This window comes from Carcharhinus amblyrhynchos, chromosome 2 (genome assembly GCF_965287045.1).
Source record: "Carcharhinus amblyrhynchos chromosome 2, sCarAmb.v2.hapA, whole genome shotgun sequence".
Lineage (NCBI taxonomy): Eukaryota > Metazoa > Chordata > Chondrichthyes > Carcharhiniformes > Carcharhinidae > Carcharhinus > Carcharhinus amblyrhynchos.
The window spans coordinates 101558214-101582633 of record NC_137325.1 but is presented as its reverse complement, the minus strand read 5'-3'; the positions used below and the strand labels follow the sequence as shown (position 1 = coordinate 101582633).

General features: G+C 43.0%; 1 protein-coding gene across 1 annotated transcript in view; it reads left to right on the top strand.

The window, feature by feature from the left end:
* The window catches only part of tmeff1b (transmembrane protein with EGF-like and two follistatin-like domains 1b), a 246300-nt gene that overhangs the window by 86022 nt on the left and 135858 nt on the right, over positions 1-24420 (top strand). Inside the window, exons 2-3 of the mRNA XM_080209917.1 lie at positions 7341-7450; positions 20288-20417. Of these exons, the coding sequence (XP_080066043.1) occupies positions 7341-7450; positions 20288-20417 (240 nt within the window). The remainder of the gene's footprint in view (positions 1-7340; positions 7451-20287; positions 20418-24420) is intronic.

The following is a 24420-nucleotide window of genomic DNA, read 5'->3' as shown; positions in this document are numbered from 1 at the left end:
TATCAGCGATTCTGAATTGCACTGTAGAAGCCTGTGGGCAGGGCTTAACACACCTGAAACTCTACAGCTCCTATCAGTGCCTCCAACTATGTCTGCTCAGGCAAAAAAATGATATAATGCGGCTATGCTGCCACTTCACTCCCGGGCTGGATAATGCCTCCCCCTGGCCTCACAGACATTATCCCACCCCCACAACATTACTGACATCATTATCCCCCCACCCCCCTGGTACCCAGACCAATCACGGGCCCCTTCCCTCTTCCCCCCACCAATCTCAGGCAGAGTGGCAGCAGACCCTCCTTCCCCTCCACTGATTTCAGGCAGAGTGACAGCAGAGCCCCTTCCTCCTCCCCAACTCCCACCGATCTCAAGCAGAGGTCTAGACATTTCCCTGATCTATGCTCTGTAATCCCCTTCCCATCCAAAGCTCTGGTCAGCACTGTAAGAAGGGAATAGAACCAGGAACTGTTGTTTTAAATGACCATTTTGGGTGCAGTCCTTCCCATGTTTGAATCCACTAGTGTGGACTCCACAATGCTCTTGAGGAGGCAGGTGTACTAAGGCAATGGGGAAGGGGGGGGTGGTAAAAGCTGGCACTGAGATGCCAAGCCTCAACTGAGGCTTAGTAGTTGGAGCTCCTGGCTCAGGGAGCATTGACCCTGGCCAGTCCTTTGGTTTCTATGTAGTAAACAGAAGCTGTGATTTTTACAAGAACACAAGGGAATTCAGAGGTCAGAAGGGGGCAAAAGTATTCCTCGGACCAAGAAACAAGCTTAACGGTTCAAGTCAAAGCTGTATTTTCATTATTTTTGTTTTGGATTTCCAGCATCTACAGTATCTTGCTTTTGTTTTACCAAACATAACTTGTTCTCTTGGCAGTTCTACAAGCTCTTCGTCAAAATACAGCACCTATTTCTGGTCATTGTTACTTTGCTTTTTCCCTTTCTCCAGAAAGTGCTAATTATTAAGCTCTTCCACAGCTTATATTCACACACTGAATAATTGCACCATATAGTGGCCAAGGAAAAGACCACATTCAGAACCTGGTCCACGTTAGATTAGCCTGCCTGAACTAGGGAGCAGATGGTATGACAAACAGCTTGGGTAGAGACACTGGGGGGTTGAGATCAGACAGACTTTTCACTTCTAATCACATTGCACTGACCCTGACTGGAATTAAGTGCAAATCCTGCTTGAGGACTATGCTGTGATGTTGTTCATGGTCAATCTGGACTCACATTGGCAAAGTCCACACTTGGTGAAGGCAGTGAGGGTTTGCCAGTGCTTTTGGTACCATAACTCAGTCTGCACTCATGACTTCAGAAAAGGAAAGAAAGTTGAAGAGTTTATTTCTGAAAAAATTGCTGTTTAACTTAAGTGATAATTAGATTGCAACTCGATAATGCTTCTAGCAGGTGAGGTGATTTCCTCACTAGGCAAAGTACCCAACACTTCCATCTTATTGAGTTGACATCATATCATTCACAGCCGAGGGACACTTGTATTTTGAGGCTCATTCTGTATCTTTCATACATGTATTCATCTTTGTTGAAGAATATATTTTCTGTAACTGTTAAATGATTCAATTCTTTACACATTTCGAAGTGCAATTATGTAAAAACAGACTTGGCAGTACTGGAGATGGGCACAGCTGCTACAGCCGGATTAGAACTGAGCTCAGGGCCTGAGCTTTGCGGATCAGTTAGGATTGACAAAGAAAAAGAACAATAAAATAAGAAGCACCACTGAGTAAAGTATCCTGACGTTATCTTTGTGGATTGCATTTTATTTTGAGAGAGCAAGTTCTGCAACTAAGCTAAAGGTCTGACAAAAACTAATTTGTCCTTCCAGTTTGAGTGCTCCAGTTGCTGATTTTCCATCTTCCCTCTGATTGTAACTTTAAAAACATAGGATTATATGGTCCAGCAATTGAATGGAACTATGCCAATTTTCCTCACACTAGCGAGCACTGAGCTTTCAATATAACCGGCAGGAAATGCACACTCATTTAAGGACCAAAAGAGAAAATGCTGGAAAATCTCAGCAGGTCTGGCAGCATCTGTAAGTCATAATGTGGAGATGCCGGCGTTGGACTAGGGTGGGCACAATAAGAAGTCTCACAACACCAGGTTAAAGTCCAACAGGTCGTTCAAGCTTTCGGAGTGTCGCATTTTCTTCAGGTCAGTTCACAAGGAGCGTATATATAGACACAAACTAAATTTAAAAGATAATAGTTAAAATGCAAGTCTTTACAGGCAATTAAGTCTTAAAGGTACAGACAGTGTGAATGGAGAGAGGGTTAAGCACAGGTTAACGAGGTGTGAATTGTCTCCAGCCAGGACAGTTAGTGAGATTTTGCAAGCCCAGGCAAGTCGTGGGGGTTACAGATAGTGTGACATGAACCCAAGATCACGGTTGAGGCCGTCTTCATGTGTGCGAAACTTGGCTATCGGTTTCTGCTTAGTGATTCTGCGTTGTCATGTGTCGTGAAGAGAGCGCTTACCTGAAGATCAGAGGCTGAATGAGTGCCCGTGACCGCTGAAGTGTTCTCCAACAGGAAGGGAATACTCCCACCTGGTGATTGTCAGGCAGTGTTCATTCATCCGTTGTCGTAGCGTCTGCATGGTCTCCCCAATGTACCATGCCTTGGGACATCCTTTCCTGCAGCGTATCAGGTAGACAATGTTGGCCAAGTCACAAGAGTATGTACTGTGTACCTGGTGGATGGTGTTCTCACGTGAGATGATGGCATCCGTGTCGATGATCTGGCACATCTTGCAGAGATTGCTGTGGCAGGGTTGTGTGTGTCGTGGTCACAGTTCTCCTGAAGGCTGTAAGAACTGAAAAGAGCTGATGTTTTGAGTTCAGACGGCCCTTCAAAGACCCTTCGATCTAGGAACCGCTGTTTAAAAATAAGAGGTGACCCATTTAAAACAGATCAGGAAAAACGTGATCTCTTAGAGGGTTGTGAGCCTTTGGAACTCTCTTCCTGAAAAGGTGTTGGAATCAGAGTCTCTGAATATTATAATGCATACAAAGCCTAAAAGCCTATGTATCCTCCCCTGCTCCATTAGAATGTTGACTGAGCTTAACACCTTAAACTTTTGGTATGGTGCTGCAAAAACAATTCCTGCACCAGTCACAATAGCTGAAATGGCACCTCAATTTACGAGATAGATCTATAGAATCATAGGATCCATACAGTGCAGGGAAGAGGCCATTCAGTCCAATTGCCATGCATTGACAACAATCCTGCCCAAGTCCTATACCCGTAACCCCAAGTATTTGCCCTGGTAATCCCCCTTACACTAAAGGACAATTTACCAGGACCAATTCACCTAACCCACAAATCTTTGAAGATAATTTATGTTTGCGCCGGGATTAGTTGAGCTGGATGCCTATGGTTGTGTAAAGGCATCAGAAACACACTGATGAAGTGCTAATTAAGTTTGACCATTGCAATCAGCCAGGCCTTTGGCTTCTGTAAACAGACGGTTGGCATGATAGTCCCACAAACCAACTGGCTGAAAATTGACCAAATCTACCCTTCTGTCTCTTCAGTTTTGTTTTATTGCTATTTTATTCATAAAAAAATGAAAGCAAACTGTTGAAAGAAATTTACCCATCCAAAAGTGTAAAATGTGACCGACAAGATCATGTTAGATATAATGGTGCTGCAATTCCTCAACTGTAACTGTGGGTCTTATGGTATTTATGACCCAGCAGCATGCCAAGTTAGTGTATCAGGGTGAGATCAGGGATTTATCATAGACTAGTCGGGCACCACATCAGGGTGGGCACGTCTTGGCAGAGAGAAAAATTTAGTATTGGAAAGTCAATTTGGGGAGAGGCTAGCTGGATCCATTGAAAATGCCAGAATGTTGCAGTCTTCTAAATATTCTGGTTGCATTGGTTTGTGAAAAGATGAACTTGAGTGTTTTGTGATTAGTTTCTGGGTTTTTGGCCTGCCTCAATCTTGTTCATAATGTCACCAACTGAAAGGTCGAATTTTAACCTAAACTATTGAGTAGGAAGGAGGCAGATTTGGATAGAGCACCAGTTTTACACTGAACCCCATTTTGCTCTACTGTACCAATTAAGGGGGATTTTCCTGCCTCTTCACTGTAATTAAACATAATTGAAACCATTTTTCCTGAGTTTCCATGGTTCTTCCACTGAAGTTTTGCCAGGTGATGAGGTGAGCCCCTCTACCCCAAAACCTTGGCAGAGTACCTGAGGAAGTACTTTTTAGATGTTGTCAGTGTTGTTTGTTGTATTTTTAAAACATGACAGCAACTGTCAGCAGAAAATTAGAGCAACAACAGCACATTTGTCCCAGCAGATTGAAAGGTAGCAAATGTAACACTACTGTTTAAAGAAAGCAGAGAGAGAGAAAACAGGAAGCATCAGGCCTGTCATCAGTGATTGGGAAAATGCTGGATTTTCTAAAGACGTTGACTGGAATTTTCCGGCCAATCACACCCTGCTGCTGCTGCAAGCGAGGATGGAAAATTTGACCCTCAGCCAAATCTCCATTCCCTGCAGCAGGACCAGAAAATCCCACTGGTGTGAATGCTGGAAAATTCTCCATATGGTAATAGGACACTTAGTCATCATGATTTTATCAGGGGAAATGGCAAATTTATTAGAGGTTTTGACAATGCTATTGGCAAGGTAGGAAGTTGGGTGCCCTCTCTCTATGAAACAGGCTTGCCGGCATCTTTAGGTCCTCCCCTCACAATGATAGCACAAAACACGCCTCCCCTGCTTTAAAATGGCGCAGTGTGGGAAGACCTGGATGGAAAACCTGTCTGTTTCACTGGGGAAAACATACTGGTTTTCAGTCAAAGCCTGACACAATGGGTGGGATTTTACAGCTTCGCTCGAGTGAGACCGAAAATTCCCACCCGAAGTCAACGGGCATTTCCGTTGTCTGCTCCTCACCCGCTCCAATTACGTGGTGGGCGAGGCAGTACAATTCCAGCTAGAATTATGGGTGGCATGGTGGCACAGTGGTTAGCACTGCTGCTTCACAGCTCCAGGGTCCTGGGTTCGATTCCCAGCTCGGGTCACTGTCTGTGTGGAGTTTGCACGTTCTCCTCGTATCTGCGTGGGTTTCCTCCGGGTACTCTGGTTTCCTCCCACAGTCCAAAAATGTGAAGGTTAGGTTGATTGGCCATGCTAAGAAATTGCCCCCTTAGTGTCTAGGGATGTGTAAATTAGAGGGATTAGTGGGTATAATATGTAGGGATACGGGGGTAGGGCCTGGGTGGGATTGTGTTCGGTGCAGACTTGATGGGCCGAAGGGCCTCTTTCTGGGCACTGTAGGGTCTATGAATTCTCCGACCTTGCTTGATGCTGGGAATTCTCCAATCCCGCTGCAGTGAATGGAGTTTTTTTTAAGTTTTATTAATGTCAAAAGGAGGCTTACATTAGCACTGCAAATGAAGTTACTGTGAAAATCTCCTAGTTGTCATACTCTGGCGCCTTTTCGGGTACAGTGATGGAGAAATTAGCATAGCCAATGTACATAACCAGCATGTCTTCCGGACTGTGGGAGGAAACCCACGCAGACACGGGGAGAACATGCAGACTCCGCACAGACAGTGACCCAAGCTGGGAATCGAACTGGGGTTCCTGGTGCTGTGAGGCAGCAGTGCTAACCACTCTGCCACACCATGCCACCTCAGAAGACTTGCCTGAGTGCCAAATTCTCCATTCCCACTGGCAGCAGCAGAAGTGTGTGAACAGCTAGAGAACTCCGGCCTCTGCCATTTTTTGGGAAAATTCCACCCATGATCCTCATTAGATTTTTAATTCCAGATATATAGATGTGAAAACTGATTTTATAAAATCAAACTTCTCCTGGGGAACCTCAAGTGCCAACTGTCTGAAGAAATTAGTTGTGCACTGCCAATAATTTTCAATATATTCATTTTAAAATTGGACATTAGACATATCAAACTTGAAGGAAGAAAACAAAGCTTCTAAATGATATTTAACATAGGAAGCATAGAAACGCTATAGTGAAAAAGGAGGCCATTCAGCCCATCAAGTTTGCACCAACAACAGTCCCACCCAGGCCCTATCCTGATCATCCCACATATTTATCCCGCTAATCCCACTAACCCATGCATCCCGGGACACTACGGGGCAATTTAGTGGCCAATCCACCTAACCTGCACATCTTTAGACTGTGGGAGGAAACCGGAGCACCCGGAGGAAACCCACACAGACACAGGGTGAATTACAAACTCCACCCAGACAGTGATCCAAGCCGGGAATCAAACCCAGGCCCCTGAAGCTGTGAGGCAGCAATGCTAACCTCTGTGCCACCATGCCACCTGTTTAAAGGATGTATACTTTGTGAAAACATCTGAAGATCGTTTAAAGTTTCAACTCAATATATTAAAATAAATTTTGCCTATCCAACTTTAATGTATTGGACAGTGATCTGACAACTTTGAAAATCAATATAGAAATGGTTCAGTTTTCAATTTATGTGATATCTGGTTGAAGATGACTGTTTCCATTGGAGTTAGACTGCAAGACATATAAAAGGTGCTACTGTGTTGACCTGGTTCTGGTTGTTAGGCTGTTAATTTAAAAAATAAGATCAATAGATTTTTGGTCACCAAAGCTATTAAGGAATATGGGAAAAAAGGCAGGTCTTAGAGCAGTCGTGATCTTACAGAATTGTGCAACAACATTTGGCCCTTTGAGCCTACCCGGCCATTTGATAAGATCACAGCTGATTTGAATGTGGCCTCAACTCCACATTCCCACCTACTCCTATAACCTTTGACCGCCTTGTTAGTCAGGAATATGTATACCTCTGCCTTAAAAAGATTCAATGACCCTGCCTCCAACCTCTAATGCATTTATATCCTTTCTTTAATAAGGAGACCAGAACTATAGACAGTTCTCCAGATGTGGTCTTAACAATTATCCTGCATAAACTGTAGCAAAACATCCATACTTTTATATTCCATTCCTTTTGCGATAAACACCAACATTCCTTTTGCCTTCCTGATCACTTGCTGGACCTGCATACTAACCTTTTGTGAATCATGGACCTGGACACCTAGATCACTCTGTGCCTAAGGACAACTAAACTTTGATGCATCACCACATTTAATAGAACATATTTGATGTATTAAATCCATGTTAAGTCCTTGTAGAATGCTTATTGAAATAGGCACTTGTTATTACAAAAGCATACTTTTATCTTTGATCAGCTGCCTTTTACCTGCAATGCAATATGAATCTTACATTTTAGAATAAAACTCAGCATCTTTTTATTATTTTCTGAAATCTGTTCAAATATTTTTGTTTTGCAGAATTTAATGAACGGGAAAATGATTTCAAGATGTGTGATGAAACTACGTGTAAATATGGTGGCGTGTGTAAGGAAATTGGGGATGATTTGACATGCTCGTGCCAGTTTCATGTAAGTACATCTCTGCCGCGTTTCACCTTCTGTCAGCAATGAAGAATTGCTTTATTAATTATATAGGTTTATGTTAGGCATTATAATTCATTAAGAATAGTTACAACAACTGATTAAAATCTGTGGGTTGTGGCAAATTTTAACTTGCTAAAATTGCAAGAGTGTAAGTAACGCAGCCTCTCAGCTCTGCTCCACAATCCAATAAGATTATGGACAGAATTGCCCAGCCCAGCCCACCACAGGAATTGTAGCAGGTAGGGGTGGGCCACTCAATGATCTGTTGACCTTGGGCAGGAATTTCCAGCCTTGGAGCGAGTGTGGCTGGAAAATCCTTTCCTATGTCTGACCTTTGACTTCAACACCTTTTCTTGGTCAGTTCCCGATCTCTTAACTGCCTAAATCTGTCAGTCTTGAATGTGCTCAATGACTGAGCTTGTATTTCCCTCCCAAAGATTCACAACCTTCTTGAATAAGAGATTTCTCCCTGTCTCAGACCACTTCTGGACAGAACAGATTGGGAGAAACTGTTCCCATTGTTGGAATGGTTAAGAATGAGAGGACACCAATGATTAGAATAGAAGCGACCAGGTGAATAGGTGACGAGGAAAAACCTTTTGGCACAGTGAGCAGTTAGGATGTGGAATGCACCGACAGAGTTCTGTCATCATGCGTTTCCCTTAGGGTTCTTTAGATTTTATTCTAGAAGAGATCTCTCTGCAAGTAATGGTCTTTGTTCCAAAACATTTATTTACATGCTAACTATTTCCAAAGCTAAATAACACAGAGATATCGAACAAAAATTAAATAACATAGAAACAGAAAACAAATAAGACCAACATGTCCAGAGTTGTCCTCCGACATACTGCTCACACATCCCCTCTCAGTGAGTGACATCACTGAGCATCTGCAAAAGAGTGACATAGCTTCTTTTGCAGATGCTCAGTATGCTTTTATCAGAGCTAACCATTTACTCTACATCACTGCCCCCAAGTCTTTACCGTTATATCATTTTATACGCATCTCCCCCCAAAGTCTCCTGTCTTAAAGGGATAGTTTCCCCAGTCTCCCGGAATGCAGAGCCCTTTCTGGGGTACCTGGGAATCCTGCTCTGCTGATGTCAGTTTAAGAAGGCTGTCACTTCCCCCTCCCCCCTCCCCCCTCCCCCCACCCCTGCCACCAGCAAGCTTTTGAGTAAGGGGAAAACATGAAATTGAAATGTGTTCCATCTGGATTACCACCTGCTCTGACCACACAGCGATTTTATGCTGGGCTGGGCAAGGCCTTGGATGGGAGATCCACCCTTATCCCAGTTGATGGCCACTTAAGGGCCAGTTCCCATCCAGCCTCGGTTTCTAGGGAAGATTAACCTCGAGGGGATGCCTGAAATACAGCTAAATTACAAGCTCGGGCAAGAAGGGGGCGGATGGTGGGGCACATCCATCAGAAGCCTCTTTTTGACCTCCCTCCACATCCTGATCACCTGCACCTGACCAGGCCTTACCAACCCTCCCTGCCGTTGGAGCCCTTGAATTCACCTGAACCCCCAGTTCCTGGACTTTCTCTCCAACATCTTCTTCAACTCTGTCCATCGCAACACAGTTGCTGAAGGAAGTGGAGAGTTTTTGGGCAAATAGATTGGCTGGCAGCTGTCTAAGACAATAATTCCTTGGAGTTCTGCCTGCAGGTAATCAACACTCATTGGAGTGAGGCAGTCAGAGGGAATGTGTTCTATAACGACTGTTTGGATGGGAAGAAACAAGACCCAACCATTCGAAGAATTAGGTTCCAGTTTCCTTCATTGTAATGTAGTAGGTGTAACACTCTCTTTTGGTTCAGGGAGCTCTGTCATTTCTTTTGATAGTTTTCTGTCTGCCGAAATTGTCAGACCTGTTCTGTTGAATGGTGTCTGGTTGTGTCCTTACCATATACAATCTCAGTTAAATAGTTTTTTAATTACTGTACCCACTCAGTTCTGGCCTTTGATCCATACCTTCTCGCTTCCTCCCAGAATCAGATGGTCTTACGCTCCTTGGTACTGGCTGAATAAACGAGCCTGCCTCATTTGGTAGGCTTCTTTTTTCTTCCTAGCTTCTTCTTTCTTCCTGATCCTCCCCTTTACAAGGTGTGAGGCAGAAAAGGAAGTTGAGCTTTAGGCCTGCAGCCCACCAGGCATTCACACAGGCCAAACCCAGTATGTAATGGTGCTGAATGAGAGCTAAGCAGAGTGATCTCAAATTTATCAATCTTCTTCAAACAGTCTTGGCATTCTCATCACTTAGCTTCTCCAAAATCCTGGGGACATTTTGGAGAGCTCGCAACATCCACAAATCCATGACTTTATCAAGGATGAAAGCACTCATTGGCTAACGACAGAGATGATAGAGGTGATTATGTCCCTATAGAAGGTATAGTTAACAGTTTTTTAAAGTGCCTTCAGAGATCAGGCCATGTAGCTTCCGTGTCTTTCAGCAGAAGGAATAATACAGTCGATCACTAGAAGAAAGATTTTCTCTTTATAGTCAAACAAATCCATGTTCCATGGCCTCGATGGGAAGGGGAAGGACAAAAGGTTCTTTCTCCCTCTGGGTGGCACAGATGACACAGAGACCATCTGTTCAATTGAATGTGAAATCCCTGGCCACCATACTGACGGATGTGCCCTGGTTTGACATTTGCTTATGCCAACATATCCCTGGTGGATCTTCCAGAGGACCTTCAGTTAGAGAGCACATGATATCATCACTCTTGTATTGTACACCAGGAGGTCATCGAAACTGCTGAAGTGGTGTTGTTGTTTGAAATATGGGGCAGGATTTTCTGGCTGCACTTGCCCCGAAACCGGAACGTCAAGTCCAAGGTCAACGGACCTTTCCATGGTCTTCTCCTTGCCGGCTCCGATGCCCGTGGCAGACGGGTAGGTAAAATTCGCCCCATGGTCTCAGGATGGGGTTGCTTGAGGTGTTCTGTAGTAATCCATCCCGGCAGTATGTGCGAATCCGGATGCATTCGTCATCTTGTGTTTGGACAGTACAAAATTTAAGATAGGGTGGCATGGTGGCACAGTGGTTAGCACTGCTGCCTCCACACAATGCCAGGAACCCAGATTCAATTCCCAGCTTGGGTCACTGCCTGTGCGGAGTCCGCACACTCTCCCCTGCGTCTGCATGGGTTTCCTCCGGATGCTCCGGTTTCCTCTCAGAATCCAAAAGACGTGCTGGTTAAGTTCATTGGCCATACTAAATTCTCTCTCAGTGTACCGAACAGGTGCTGGAGTGTGACAACAAGGGGATTTTCAGAATAACTTCATTGCAGTGCTAATGTAAGCCTACTTGTGACACTAATAAATAAATGTTAGTATGTAAACAGACAATGTCTTGCATGCTTAAGTCACTGCAAAGACTTCCTTTTTGTTAACAGCATAGAGCTGTTCAGTGTCAGTTAATGACCTGAATGCATAGTCAATGGGTCTTTTTTCACCATCATTTTGGAAAAGGAAGTGCACTGCCCCCAGTCCCATTTCAGATGCACTGGCTGCCATAATCACGGTCAGAGTGGCTTAGGACCTCTGAGAATGTTAGCATCATTTTGATTTGATCAAATGACCACTGCTGCTGCTCAGTCTAGCGCCTCACTTGTCCGGTCATAAAAGAGCCCTGGGGGATGAATTTATCTGAACTAAGTGAGGCAGGAATTTGTCTAGTTGGTCGAACAGGCCCATAAACTTTTGGAGCTCTGTTACATATCGAGGTAGCAGAAATTGCCTTGTTGAGCCTTCATTTTTTTTTGAGTGATCGCAGTAATGCCAATTGTTCAAATAATATGCCCTGGAACTTTATCATGGGCCGAGAAAACTCCCATTTGTCATTGAACAACAAGCTAGCTTCTTGCAGTGTGTCAGACTTCCCTGACCAGTTCATCATGCTCCTGCTCTAGTGATCCATCGATCAAGATACCATCCATGTGGCAGATAATATTGTCAATGCCTTACCGTTTATTGGACATTTCCCTTTGGAACATTTCAGGCGCTGTTGTGATGCTGAATGGCAGATTATTGAGACAGTATCATCAGAAAGGTGCAATAAAAGTAATTAAGAATCTTGACTCTTGATCCAGTGGAAGCTGTCAAAGTCCACTCTTGGTGTCAGATTTGATGAAGATGTGCTTTGGCCAAGTTCTCATCCATTGGCCAAAGAGAAGTTTCTCTTTCAATTGCCTTGTTGAAATGTGGTAGAGCAGCACAGATACAAATGGAGGAATTAAGCTCAGGGACTGATACCAAATACAGCACCACCTAGTTGCTTTCGTGGTAGGGGAAAATGATTCCTGTTGCAGCATCACTTCAGTCTCACTCCTGATCCTTTCAGAAGAAAGTGCGGGATCTTCCTTTGTGTGAATAAACAAAGCGCAGGGCAGAGCTTTGCATCTGCCTTGGGTGTAATGTGATACATGGTCTTCAGCTGATCCAAACTTGGAAAGAGTGTGGAAAATTATCTCCTAAATTCATTTTTTGTGACCTCACCACCATTTAGAGCAATGCGGGCTTTTCTGCTCAACAGAATATGCTTGATTCTTGATGATGTACAATGTTAAAGGGATTGCTCTATCTTTTCATTTTCATGCTGTCTCTGGCTAACCTTGAACATTTAACTTAGCCCTCAGAATGGAATAGAGGACAATTGTGGTGTCACTTTATTCAGCTATGAAACTCTGTCAGTTAACACTGAGACACCAGCTCCTGTGTCTAGTTTGAACTCAGTCAGGTGCCCATTACCTCAGTATCAACAATCCAAATTTGGTTTTAATCTTATTTGATCTTCCCAGGGAGTTGTCAAGGTCTGAAATTTCATGAATAGAAGCTCTTTTAAACAGGGTTCTCCTTCTGTCTTGTAAACACAGGTTTCCTTGAATGACAGGCCACTTTCAAATGGCCTAACTGGCCTCATCCAAAGCGGTATGCAATCTGGGTGGGGCATTTTTCCTGCCTGCAGACCTTCCTCTTGCCACTGAGAGAATATTGAAAAATGTTTGACAGCCCACAAATTCATTGAGCTGTTTGGACTGTTTGGCCAGTTGTACAGCTTTGCTTAAATTTAAATCTTCCCGAGATTGTAAAGGGTCAGGGAGATTCTCATCTAAAACGCCAACCGCTATTTGATCTCTGATCAGATTGTCTCAATTTGTGACTAGGTGGTACAATTCATTGATGAATGAATCAATCCTTTCACCTTGATTTTGACTGCACCAGTTAAACTGCATCTTCTCCAAAACAATATTTTCACAAGCACTCTGATGACATATTTTCAGGACGCTGCCTAACGAACGCACCGTTGGTTATTCTTCCAACAACGTTTCTTTAATTTATTCATGGGACGTGGGCATCACTGTCTGGCCAGTATTATTGCCCAGCCTTGTTGCCCTCGAAGGGCAGTTGAAAGTCGACCACATTGCTGTGGCTCTGGAGTCACAAATAGGCCAGACCAGTAAGGATGATAAATTTCCTTCGCTAAAGGACATTAGTAACCAGATGTGTTTTTCTGACAATCAACAATGATTTCAAGGTCATCAGTAGATTTTTAATCCCAGGTTTTTTTTATTGAATTCAAATTCCACCATCTACCATGCGGGATTTGAACCCGGGTCCCCAGAACAGCTAAATTTCTGCATTAGTAGTCTAGTGATAATACCAGTAGGTCATCACCTCCCTAAATGCAACAAAGTGCATTTTTGATTTTTGTTCTCTTTGGTTGTGAGACCTTAGATGTTGCAGCATTGGGTAAAACATTTTCTCCAATTTTTTTCATTGTTCAGCCTGTTTGGGACCCTCATCATCTTGAAAAGATTCTGGTTGGCTCAAAGTAGTAGACATTGCTCATCCAAATCCGAGGTTGTGTTTTCTTGCGCCATCTACCTTATCAGTTTCTGGACTGCCATCATTATTCACTTGTCTCTGGTGTGGCTGCTGGTTTGGACTCAAAGTCCTTCACCTGCTGAGCTGCTCTGTTGCTGGGCTTCTCTTGATGCTTTTCCAACCATTTTCTACCACTCTGCTGTGGAGTAATCATTGCATTTGTTATCGTGAGTTTTGGTCGGAATTCATTAGCTTCTTATTCAAGAAGAGATGGAGGCAGTGGTCTTTGGTCAAAAAACATTTTATTTACATGGTCACTTTGACATTGCTTTTTTGCACATGCTCAGTATGCTCTGATTAGAATTAACCCTTTACTGTACAAGAGTGTGGTGAGGCAGATTCAACTGAGGCATTCGACAGAGAATTGGGTGATTATCCGAGGCCAAAATATTTGCAAGGCTACAAAGAAAAGGCTGGATAGTGGGTCCGGATAAGTTGCTCTTACAGAGAATCCGTATGGACACAAGGAGATGAATGTCCTCTTTCCATGCTGTATTGATTATACGATTCAATGATTACATGGTCAGTTGCTAAAAGACAGCTAATAAGTAGAAGTACAATAACTGTCAAAAGTGTCAAAGTCCATTTTGTGTTAAATAAATATCAAGGAAAAATAATGCACAGCTACATCCATTTGATTGATATTTCATGAGACTGATTAATTACTCTGTAAACAATCAAATGGAACAATTCAAAGAGATGTATTGATCTCACAACTGTGGGGTAGTTTTCAGCTGATCTCCAGTGTTTGTCATGATCAGACGCACTATGATGCTTCCAGGGATGAAGATTGAAATAATTTGTAAGATAGTAGATAGGTGTCTTGTTTAAGAGAATGTTTTGTGCGTTATTAGGTCACCCTGGGTATAACCCAGTTCACGCTGCACTCTCCCAATTGACAACTCATGCCCATCCTCCTGCATGCTCCCTTCGACAGTCTCCAGTTTTCTAGCCTGTTAACTCCCGTTTTAAAAAAGACAGTCAACACTGTAAATGTCAAAAGCCAGCAGATTCTCCTGTGGAGTGGCTGGTGATTTTCGACATGTACATACATGAATCGGTGAAGCCTCTAGAACAACTTTACACCTTTGTGTGCAGTTTTATTCCTATCTAACTGAGTGACACCCACCCTGATGCAATTTTTACCCCAAAAGTTGAAAGCGCAGTTTTAGTTTGTGCAATGAAGCATTATTCTGTATAGGATTCAGGAAATAATTATTATGTGACTCTGCTAGTAAAATGCAGTGGCATTTTATTAGCAAGAAGAGGTCTCGTAGGATGCACCTTTTGTTTTAGATTATGCATTCTCAATTCAGAGTATATTATTTTCTTCCTTAAGTTGCTCTCAAGTTGATCCTTCCTGAGCATCTCTTGCAATTAAGGAACCAGAGGAAGCTGCTTGACCTGAATGAATGATTGGCAGTGGGAGGAATTGTTTCTTCTGGATACAAAGTCCTGTGGTATGAGGTGAATTTGGAGTGATTCCTGCTGAGTAGCGGGACAGTTGAGCGTACGTGATCTTCTGCTGATCATTTCATTAATTCTGCATTTGCAAGGAACTTGGCAATTCCTGTGGTGGGGCGGGCAGGAAGTCACCCACCCTGGCATCACCTTATGGGGTCGAAGGTCCTGGCGCCATATTTAAAAGGCACCCACCAGAAATTCACTCAGTGCAGGCAAGGAGCTCTGAATTATTTGGCCAGAGTCCTTGCATCTGTAACATGTACAGTAGGCAGATAACAATACTTTTCACCATATACCAATACATGTGACAATAATAAGTCAGAGCAAATCAAATATAAAAATTGGAATTCATGAGTCCTACCCATAAGCACTTGGAGCTGTCAATCACACTGAAATGACAAACATCCCACTGTGATAAAAAAGGTTGTGAAATTAATCATGCAGCATTTATCTCAGGCTTAAGTCAACAGAGTGAAATAGCAAGCACTTCATTTTTAACACACCACAGGCAGTTTGAAATGCTTTGACAACTAGCTCCTTTGAACAGCTCTGTTTCTTTTGATGACTCCTTTTGACAGCTATCTTGAAAATTCTAATGAGCTTGAAAGTTCCAATGGGTTCATACACTTTTTACCCAATTCATGTCTACTTTGACCTCTGCCAAACAGCACCCAACCTCTGCCAAAGGCACCCAATCTCTGCTAAAAACTCTGGCAGCTTTAGACCTTCTTCTACCAAATCTAAAGTGCACAGGTCATGTTTTGAACATCCTAGCAGCCAAAATTAGATCAGCCTGAGCAACTTTACTTTAACAGGTATTGCTGCCTCTGTGAACCACAGATATGCAACTCGGAACCTGCCCCACTAATCCCCTCCAACTTTTTGAAAATCCTAGGTGCTGTGCTCAGGAATGGGACCTCCAGCTCTGGACCTCCACCTGCCAATTTCCCTCAGAGAGGGAATCTGTCTTTATGGAAACTCAGGTCTAAGGAGGGTTCAGTGGAATGTAAAATTAAACCTATATGCCTTGACTGGCTGACATCATGATGAGACCATGGTGCTTTTACACACTGTACTACTGTGACCTCTATTGTTAGATATAAACATTTAGAGAAGAAATATTGAAGAAAAAGAATTGGCTGTTGTCAATAGCTGATGTGTTAAAACAAGTAGCAGGAAAGCGTTGAATGGATACTTCATATCCATCTTCACCCAAGAGGGTGAGGACAATGGTATGGAATTCAGGGAGAGGGACTATGAGGTCTTGAGCAAATTGACAAAGGGAAGGATAAGGTATTAGAGGTGTTGGCAGCCTTAACAGTGGATAAATATCCAAGTCCAGATGAATTGTGCCCTAGGCTGCTGTGGGAGGCAAGGGAGCAGATTGCAGAGGCTCTGACCCAAATTTTCAATTCTTCTCTAGCCATGGGGGAGGTGCCAGACGACTGGAGAACAGCTAATATAGTTCCGCTATTTAAGAAGGGTTGTAGAGATAAACTGGGTAACTACAGACCAGTGAGCCTCACGTCAGTGGTAGGGAAACTATGAGAGAAACTTCTGAAGAGGTGCATCTATCTCCATTTGGAGAGGCAAAGCTTATTTAGGAATAGTCAGCATGGTTTCATCAGAGGGAGTCATGTCTAACAAATTTGATCAAATTTTTTGAGAAGGTGATCGGGTGTGTAGATGAGGGTAGTGCAGTTGGATCACAGCAAAGCCCACATGGGAGACTTGCAAAGAAGGCAAATTCATATTTGATACAGAGTAATTTGATAAAGTGAATTTAAAATTGGCTCAATTGTATGAGACAAAGGGTGATGACAGCAGGCTGCAGTGTCCAGTGGCATACCGCAAGGGTCCCCGATTATTCGTCATTTATATAAACAACATAGATGACTAGTGGGGGATAGGATTAGTAAGTTTGTGGATGACATAAAGATTGGCCGGGCGTTTAACAGGGAGGCGGAGTGTCTTGAGCTACAAGAAGATATAGATGGGATGATCAAATGGGCAGAAAAGTGGCAGATGGAATTTAACCCTGAAAAGTGTGAGGTGATGCACTTTGGAAGGAGTAATTTGACAAGAAAGTACTCACTTGTCATAGCCTGCTGACTTGAAAATTCCCTGTTTATACCTACTCTTTGTTTCCTGTCTGTAAACCAGTCTTCTATCCATGCTAATATGTTATTTGTAATTCCATGAGCCCTTATCTTGTATATTAACCTTTTGTTGGCACCTTATCAAATGCCTTTGGAAATCCAAGAAAACAACATCTACTAGTTCCTGTTTATCAAGCATAATTGTTACACCTTCAAAAAATGTGTTGGAAATGACATTTGACTTTGTATGATTCTGTGATGATTTTCTGAAGGTTTAGAGTTTATTTATTAGTATCACAAGTAGGCTTCCATTAAAACGGCAATGAAGTTCATGTGAAATTCCTGAAATGCCACACTTCCTCTCCTGTTTGGGTATACTGAGGGAGACTTAGCATGGTCAATGCATTTAACCAGCATGTCTTTTGGATGGTTTGATTTGATTTGTTTTTGATTTGATTTATTATTCTCACATGTATTGGCATACAATGAAAAGTATTTTTTCTTGTGCGCTATACAGACAAAGCATACTGTTCATTGAGAAGGAAATGAGAGAGTGCAGAATGTTGTGTTACAGTTATAGCTGGGGTTTAGAGAAAGATCAGCTTAATGCAAGGTAGGTCCATTCAAAAGTCTGATGGCAGCAGGGAAGAAGCTGTTCTTGAGTCAGTTGGTACATGACCTCAGACTGTGGGAGGAAAGCAGAGCACCGGAGGAAACCCACGCAGCCACGGGGAGAATGTGCAGACCCTGTACAGATGGCACCCAAGCCTGGAATCAAACCCAGGTCCCTGGCACTGTGAGGCAGTAGTGTTAACCATTGTGCTTCCATGTCACCCCAAAATGTATTGTTAGGACTTCCTTAACAATGGATCCTTGTATTTTCCAGATGACAGATGTCATTGTAACAGGACTGCTCCTTTCCTCCATTTTACAGCAGTTCTACATTTTCCTACATCTTAATCTGTTCTAGAATGTAAGGAATTTTGGAAACCCATAATTAACACTATCTCTGTAGTTACCTCTTTACAATTCTGGGATCTAGGGCATCAGGTCCTGAAGATTTGTTGTACTTTAATTCCTTAACTTTGTCTGATACTTTTTCTCTGTTGGTGTTAATGACTTATGTTTCTCACTCCTGTGAGCCCCTGATTACCTTCTATTTCGAGTATGCATGTAAGATGACAAAGACAAACACAAAATACTTGTTTGATATCTCAGCCATTTTCTCATCCCCCTTGATAATTTCTCCTGCCTTTGACTCACCAACGGACCAACGGCTCACCATCACCTTCTCAAATGCAGTTATGGATGGTCAATAAATGCAGATCGGCCAGCAATGCCCACATTCCATGAGAAAAACTATCATATTGGAATTTGTTATACCCATGGCATATAGATCACTCAGGTCAGAGTCCGTGAAATCAGATGTGCTTCTTTTGCTTCTGGCTGACACAATGCTGCCATTGTCGCTGTACACAACACCAGGTTATCCATCCTGCTGCAGAATGAGGTCTATGATTCTTTTCCAGAACGTAGGCACAACCCCCTCATCAAAGATGGAGCAAGGTTGGACTTCCTGGAAGTATGGACTAAGTATTGAGCACCAGAGGTCAACTTGCATTATTGCTTGCACCAATCTACACCATGCTAAAGAGGTGCCATGGCGTTAAATGCACAAACTCTGGCAGAATCAGTGTTGGAGGACACATCAGGCATGTTACAGCTGAGGCCTAGACTGAAGAAAATTCAGGGACAACTGATTTCCACAGTTAATGGTGAACATTTGGAATAGATTACCCAAACAGACAGTATAAGAAGAAAGATAGTGTGGATAAATGTAGGGAGAATTGTATAGATACTTGAGAGACCAGTGTTGCAAATCTCTAATTCATAATTCATATGTTTTAGAATATAGCTTTGAGTTTTAGGAATTAAAGTTTTAACTATAGAAAATTGGAACTTCTGATGAGAAATGGATAAATAAAATGCAATTCAAACAAGCTTGGAGTTAATTGCACTTAAAAAGCTGGGGCCATGTTGCCTTAAGAGGTTAGCAAATAGAAAGGTAAGATCATAATAAGGCAGGTTGGCTTACCTAGCTAAAGAACTGGAGACATGATGTTTACAGAGCTGGAGGCATGACATTTGCAGTTATTCCAATAAAGGATAAATTAATCATATGGTTTTCCAGGATTAAGAAAATTTTGGAATTAAAAAGTAGTTAATTTTAATTTCCCCCTGGGAATAGGCTGTGTGTATAACTTTATCATGGCAATGGGTGAGTTCAGTTAGGAAAAAGCCAGCAAGCTAGACTGGTTGATGTATTGTTGAAAAGCAACTAAGAGAATGTGTCAGCTTTGGGCCTTATGTAGCTTGTTGCTCCATGGAAATCGAAAGATAAGGCCAGAATTGTATCCAAAATACAAGTCCATGGCACAGTGAGTGGGAGCTGGTATTCAATATAAGATGCAGTTTGTATGCAGGTAAATGACTGAAAGATTGGTTTAGTTGGAAGCTAAAAGAGGAAATCTACAGTAATTCTCTCAATAAAAGGCAATTAACAATGTTACAGCTGGAGTTCTGGAAGTAATCCGCTGTTTGAAACCATAGCAGCAGTCTATTGGAAATGAAGGGTTTTTTTTCTGATGATTTAGGCTACCACACAGAAGTCACAGGGAGATCGGTGCTCAAGTTGTGGAATCCGAAGCATGAGGTTGGTAAAGACGTTGAAGGCTCACTTAACCAAAGGCCAGTGGAAGGATCTCAATGATGTCCTTTAACTTGTCAAATAACTGAAATGCAGAAAAGAAATCAGAGTGAGTTTGAGACAGCAGTGATATACCTTCTGAGTTGGTCCAGGGAAAATTAACCTAATAAACCTTAATGATTTTGCAAGATAAAAAAACTCTTTGGGATGAAGGACAGGGATTAAAATGTAGAACAGCCCTTATAGCACAAATTATAGGGATGAATTTCGGACTAGTCCATTGACCTTGGGCGGGATTTTCCAGTTTCGGGGCGAGTGTGGCTGGAAAATCATGTCCATAATGTTAAGGTAAAGTACTTCACTTAATTCTTTTTGATATACAATAAAATCTTATTTTGTTGAAAAACATGAAATCTTGTGACATAGTTCTGTTTGTTAATTAATTATTTAAACATTAACAGTCCCTAACAGGGCTTTTAAGAGTAAATAATTGAGGTATATCTAACACTCTTCTAGTCCTGTTTTCCTATATTGGAAGCCATTGATTCATGTTCTGAATGGTTATCTTTATTGTCCCGTTTTATCATGCTTTGACCATGAGAGAAGTAACTTGTGTCATGATCCACGGATATAAAATTGGCAACCTTTTTGTCTTTCAGTGTCATACACATTACATCCCTGTTTGTGCGTCCAATGGAGATACCTACCAGAATGAATGTTTCATGAGGCTAGCTGCATGCAAATATCAGAAAGAAATCACAGCAGTAACCGAAGGCCTATGTTATACAGGTACGTTACTACATGTTGAAAAATTGAACGTTAGAGCAAAAGATAATCAGTTTAACGTTAAATATTGCATTTTGGTTGAAGTGAAAGCTACAATAACAGCTAACAACCTGAAGAGTCTTACTAACCTTGTATCAGAAGTTGACTATTTCATCTGTTTACCTGTAAGAAATGGGATGGGGGGGTGGGTTCATTGTGGGTTTACTATTATTCCCAGCTATGCGAGCAGCACTGTAAAGTGTAACTTTGTCATGGTGAGTGAGTTCAGCTAGGCAAGTAGGACTAGCTGATGGGTGGCACAATGGTTAGCACTGCTGCCTCACAGCGTCAGGAACTGGGGTTCAATTCTGACCTTGGGTGACTGTCTGTGTGGAGTTTGCATGTTCTCCCCATGTCTGCGTGCGTTTCCTCCAGGAGTTCTGGTTTCCTCCCACAGTCCAAAGATGTGCAGGTTAGGTGGATTGGCCATGCTAAATTGCCCTTTATTGTGTAAAGATGAGTATTTTAGTTGGATTAGCTCTGGTAAATGCACGGGGTTAGAGTGTTAGGACAGGAGGGGTGAGTCTGGGTGGGATGCTCTTTTGGAAAGTTGGCGCAGATTCGATGGGCCAGATGGTCTCTTTCTGCACTGTAGGATTCAATGAATTTTGTTTTTGAAAATACATCCCTCTTTTCGAGGGATCTTAGGCCACCTGATCTCTGACCAACTAGTTACCAGTCACCATTAACTGAAGGTAGGGCAAGGTTTAGTGAGGAGAGGAGGGAATGCAGTATATAATTCTGGTGGTAGAGGTGAGGCCAAGGAAATTGGCTGATTTGTCTGGCTCCTGTCTCAACTCTGTTATTGGGGCCAATTTTTACCCACTTTTATAAGCAGGTGTTCGCAAGATTTACACTTGATAACCGTATACCTTCTAACCCAACAACCAGTTTAGCCTGAAACTTTTGAGAGAAAATCCCCAGTTAATGCACACCACTTGCATACAATCAATTAAAATTAATATGCAATTAATAGGTTCCTTTCCCTCTCTTTAAATAACAATAAGAGTTTATTTGGTGTGCAATCAAAGCTTTGAAACAAGCTAAATCAAAGACCTACACTAACAAAGCCTTGTGGTGTGAGACAGCCCTTTTCTGGGACCTCTAACAACTTCTTTATATATGCATTTCTGTTCATACAACAATGCGACCGTTGGTTTCTTGGATGCGCACATTCAATTTTAGAGATTTTCTTTCTCTCTACCATTTGGGTGGAATGTGATGACCCCACCCTCCCCATGGTGGGTTTAGCGGCGGAATACTTAGTTAGGCAGGAGAGTGGCAGGTGGTGATCCCGGTGATCCCACCACCTTCCAACCTCTGCTCCAATTCAGCCTGTGGCAGAATGCTCCACCATCAATTGAGGCCTTTAAATTGGCAATTAATGTTCACTTAAGGACACCATTCCATCGGGGGACAGGGGTGTTCGCCAAGCGGGTAAAATGACAAGCAAATCTGACAAGCAAGCAAATAAATCATTTTGATATGGTGAATAAATGATTCAAATATAATATTTTCAAAATTGTTGACCACGCAAAACTAGGTGGGAATCTATGGTGTGAGGAGAATGCAAGGAGGCTTCAAGGGGATTTGACAGTCTAAATGAATGGGCCAGAACATGGCAAATTTGAAAAAATGTAAATAAGTTATCCACTTGGGATGGAAGAACAGAAAGGCAAGCTATTTCTTAAACAGTGAGAGGCTGGGAAGTGTTGATGTCCAAAGGGACCTGAGTGTCCATAGAAACCCTACGGTGCAGAAGGGGGCCATTTGGCTCATCAAGTCTGCATCGATCACAATCCTACCCAAGCTCTATCCCCATAAACCCCACATATTTACCTTGCAAATCCCCTGACACTAGGGTTAATTCAGCATGGCAACCTAACCGCATATCTTTGGACCATGGGAGGAAACCAGAACAACCAGAGGAAACCCACACAGACATGGGAAGAATGTGCAAACTCCACACAGACAGTGACCTGAGATATTGAATCCGACTCCCTGGTAGTGTGCAGCAGCTTATTCTTGGTTCCTTTGGCCTCTCAGTTGCTGCTGGCAAGGTGCTATCTCAGAACCTTGCCATTTACCAGAGAGGGCCACCTCCTGCTTTAAGGTGCCCCAAAAATTTTAGCCCCTGTGTTTTGATAGTTCTTTTAACAACCCTTTTATCTTTCCTTAGCTCCCGAAGCTAAAAACAGTTTTTTTCATTCTGACCCATTATGAAAGCAACTGGACTAAGATACCAATGTCAGGAAGATGTGCAGTTTCAGAAACACTTCTTTCTGAAAACCATTACCCTGCAGAAATACAACTTTTTATGTCAATTGACCAGTATTCTCATATATATGTGGTCAAAAGAGCTGAAAAAGATTACTTTTCCAGCTGTGAGAGGATCCACTCTAACATCTGTATCACCCAGTTTTTCTTCAACACCCCTAACAACTTGCCTTATTTCATCCTGAAGTCCCAGCTACACTATCCCCATCATCTGCATACAATTTAATGCAATTACTATACAAACTAACGTCATTTATTTCCATAAAAATGAATAAATAGAATAGGAGTATCTCATTTGCAGGTCAGTATGATCTCACATCGCAGAGTCTTACAGATATAGGGGACGATTCTCCCCAAAAAATTCTAAGTGTCGAATTTATGTAAAACCTGGAGTAAATTCTGTTTTTTTTTCAGCAGGAATTTCAAAATGAATCTCCCATACTCTGTGCACTGCAGAGTACACTAGTGTGATTCACACGAAACATCAATGGTTGGGGCCTATTCCCACTGGAGAGGCAGCAGCTTAGCTTGTAGCGGGCCACTGCTCATGCGCTGATTTGTCAGCGCTCAGATCAGCACATGCACAGTAGCCCGCACTGCCGGCCTCCTGATAACTGGGCAGCCCTGCGACCTCCGCATCACTGCCTCACCACCCCACCACGGCCTGATCACCAGCCTCCCCGGGTCAACACCCCCCCCACCACCCACCCCACTGCACCTCTGCCCCCAGCTCACCTTGATCCCCACCCCTCCCATTCCCCCATCAGTCCTGATCTCCCCTCACCCCACTGGCATCCCAGATCCCCCTGCCCTTGTACTGAGGGAAGGACTGCAATATAATTTATAAGTGAATTGGATAAGCAGTTAAAAAGAAATTGTACAAAAGGAATATCAATATTAGATTAAAGCACACAGCTCCAGCCCCGATCGCTGGCCTGTCTCTGTCTGTCTCCCACAGAACTGCAGACTGGCAGCGGGGTCCCCATCCCCATGAATCTCCCCCCAGAGGCTCTGTCCCTAATAGGTCCTACCCCTCTGGTCCCACTCCCTTTGGACTGCCCGATGCCCTGTGAGCATTGTCAAGGCGTTCCCAGGGCATTGTCACTAGCCAACTAGGCCAGGCTAGCACTGTCAAACTGGCAATGCCCAGGGGGCACCCCTCTTCCTGAGCCCTGACCTCCTGGGGGACTTCAATTGCACCCATTCATTCCAGTGGGGTTGGGCCGCCAGCTCCCTATTAGTGGGGAGCAGCTATAAACGCCACTGGAGTGAAACACAATGGTATTTAAATTGTGTTAAATAATGTATTTGAATAAATTATACAGCACTGTGCCAATTGCTGGCGCGGAGCTGGCGTTGCTGGAAATCCAGCAGCTGGCAACTCGCGGAGGTTGTATCGCCCAGCGGGAAGCCCGCTATATGGCCTCCACTTGAGTCCTCCAGCTCACTATGCTGCTAGTTTCTAATCAGCGCCACCAATTAGGGACGTGATTCTGGTCCCAAAATCTTTGTTCGCACTTCCGTTGCGTGAAGTTCTGTAACAGAGGTGGGTGCTCATGCAACTGTCACTAAAGAATAAAGCTTGCTCTAAATATGTTGGGAGATATCAAAGCAGTGAAAATACGATATTGGCAGTTGGAAGGAGAGGCTTCATGTGCTCCATATTTTGTTATTCAATAATGTATGTTAG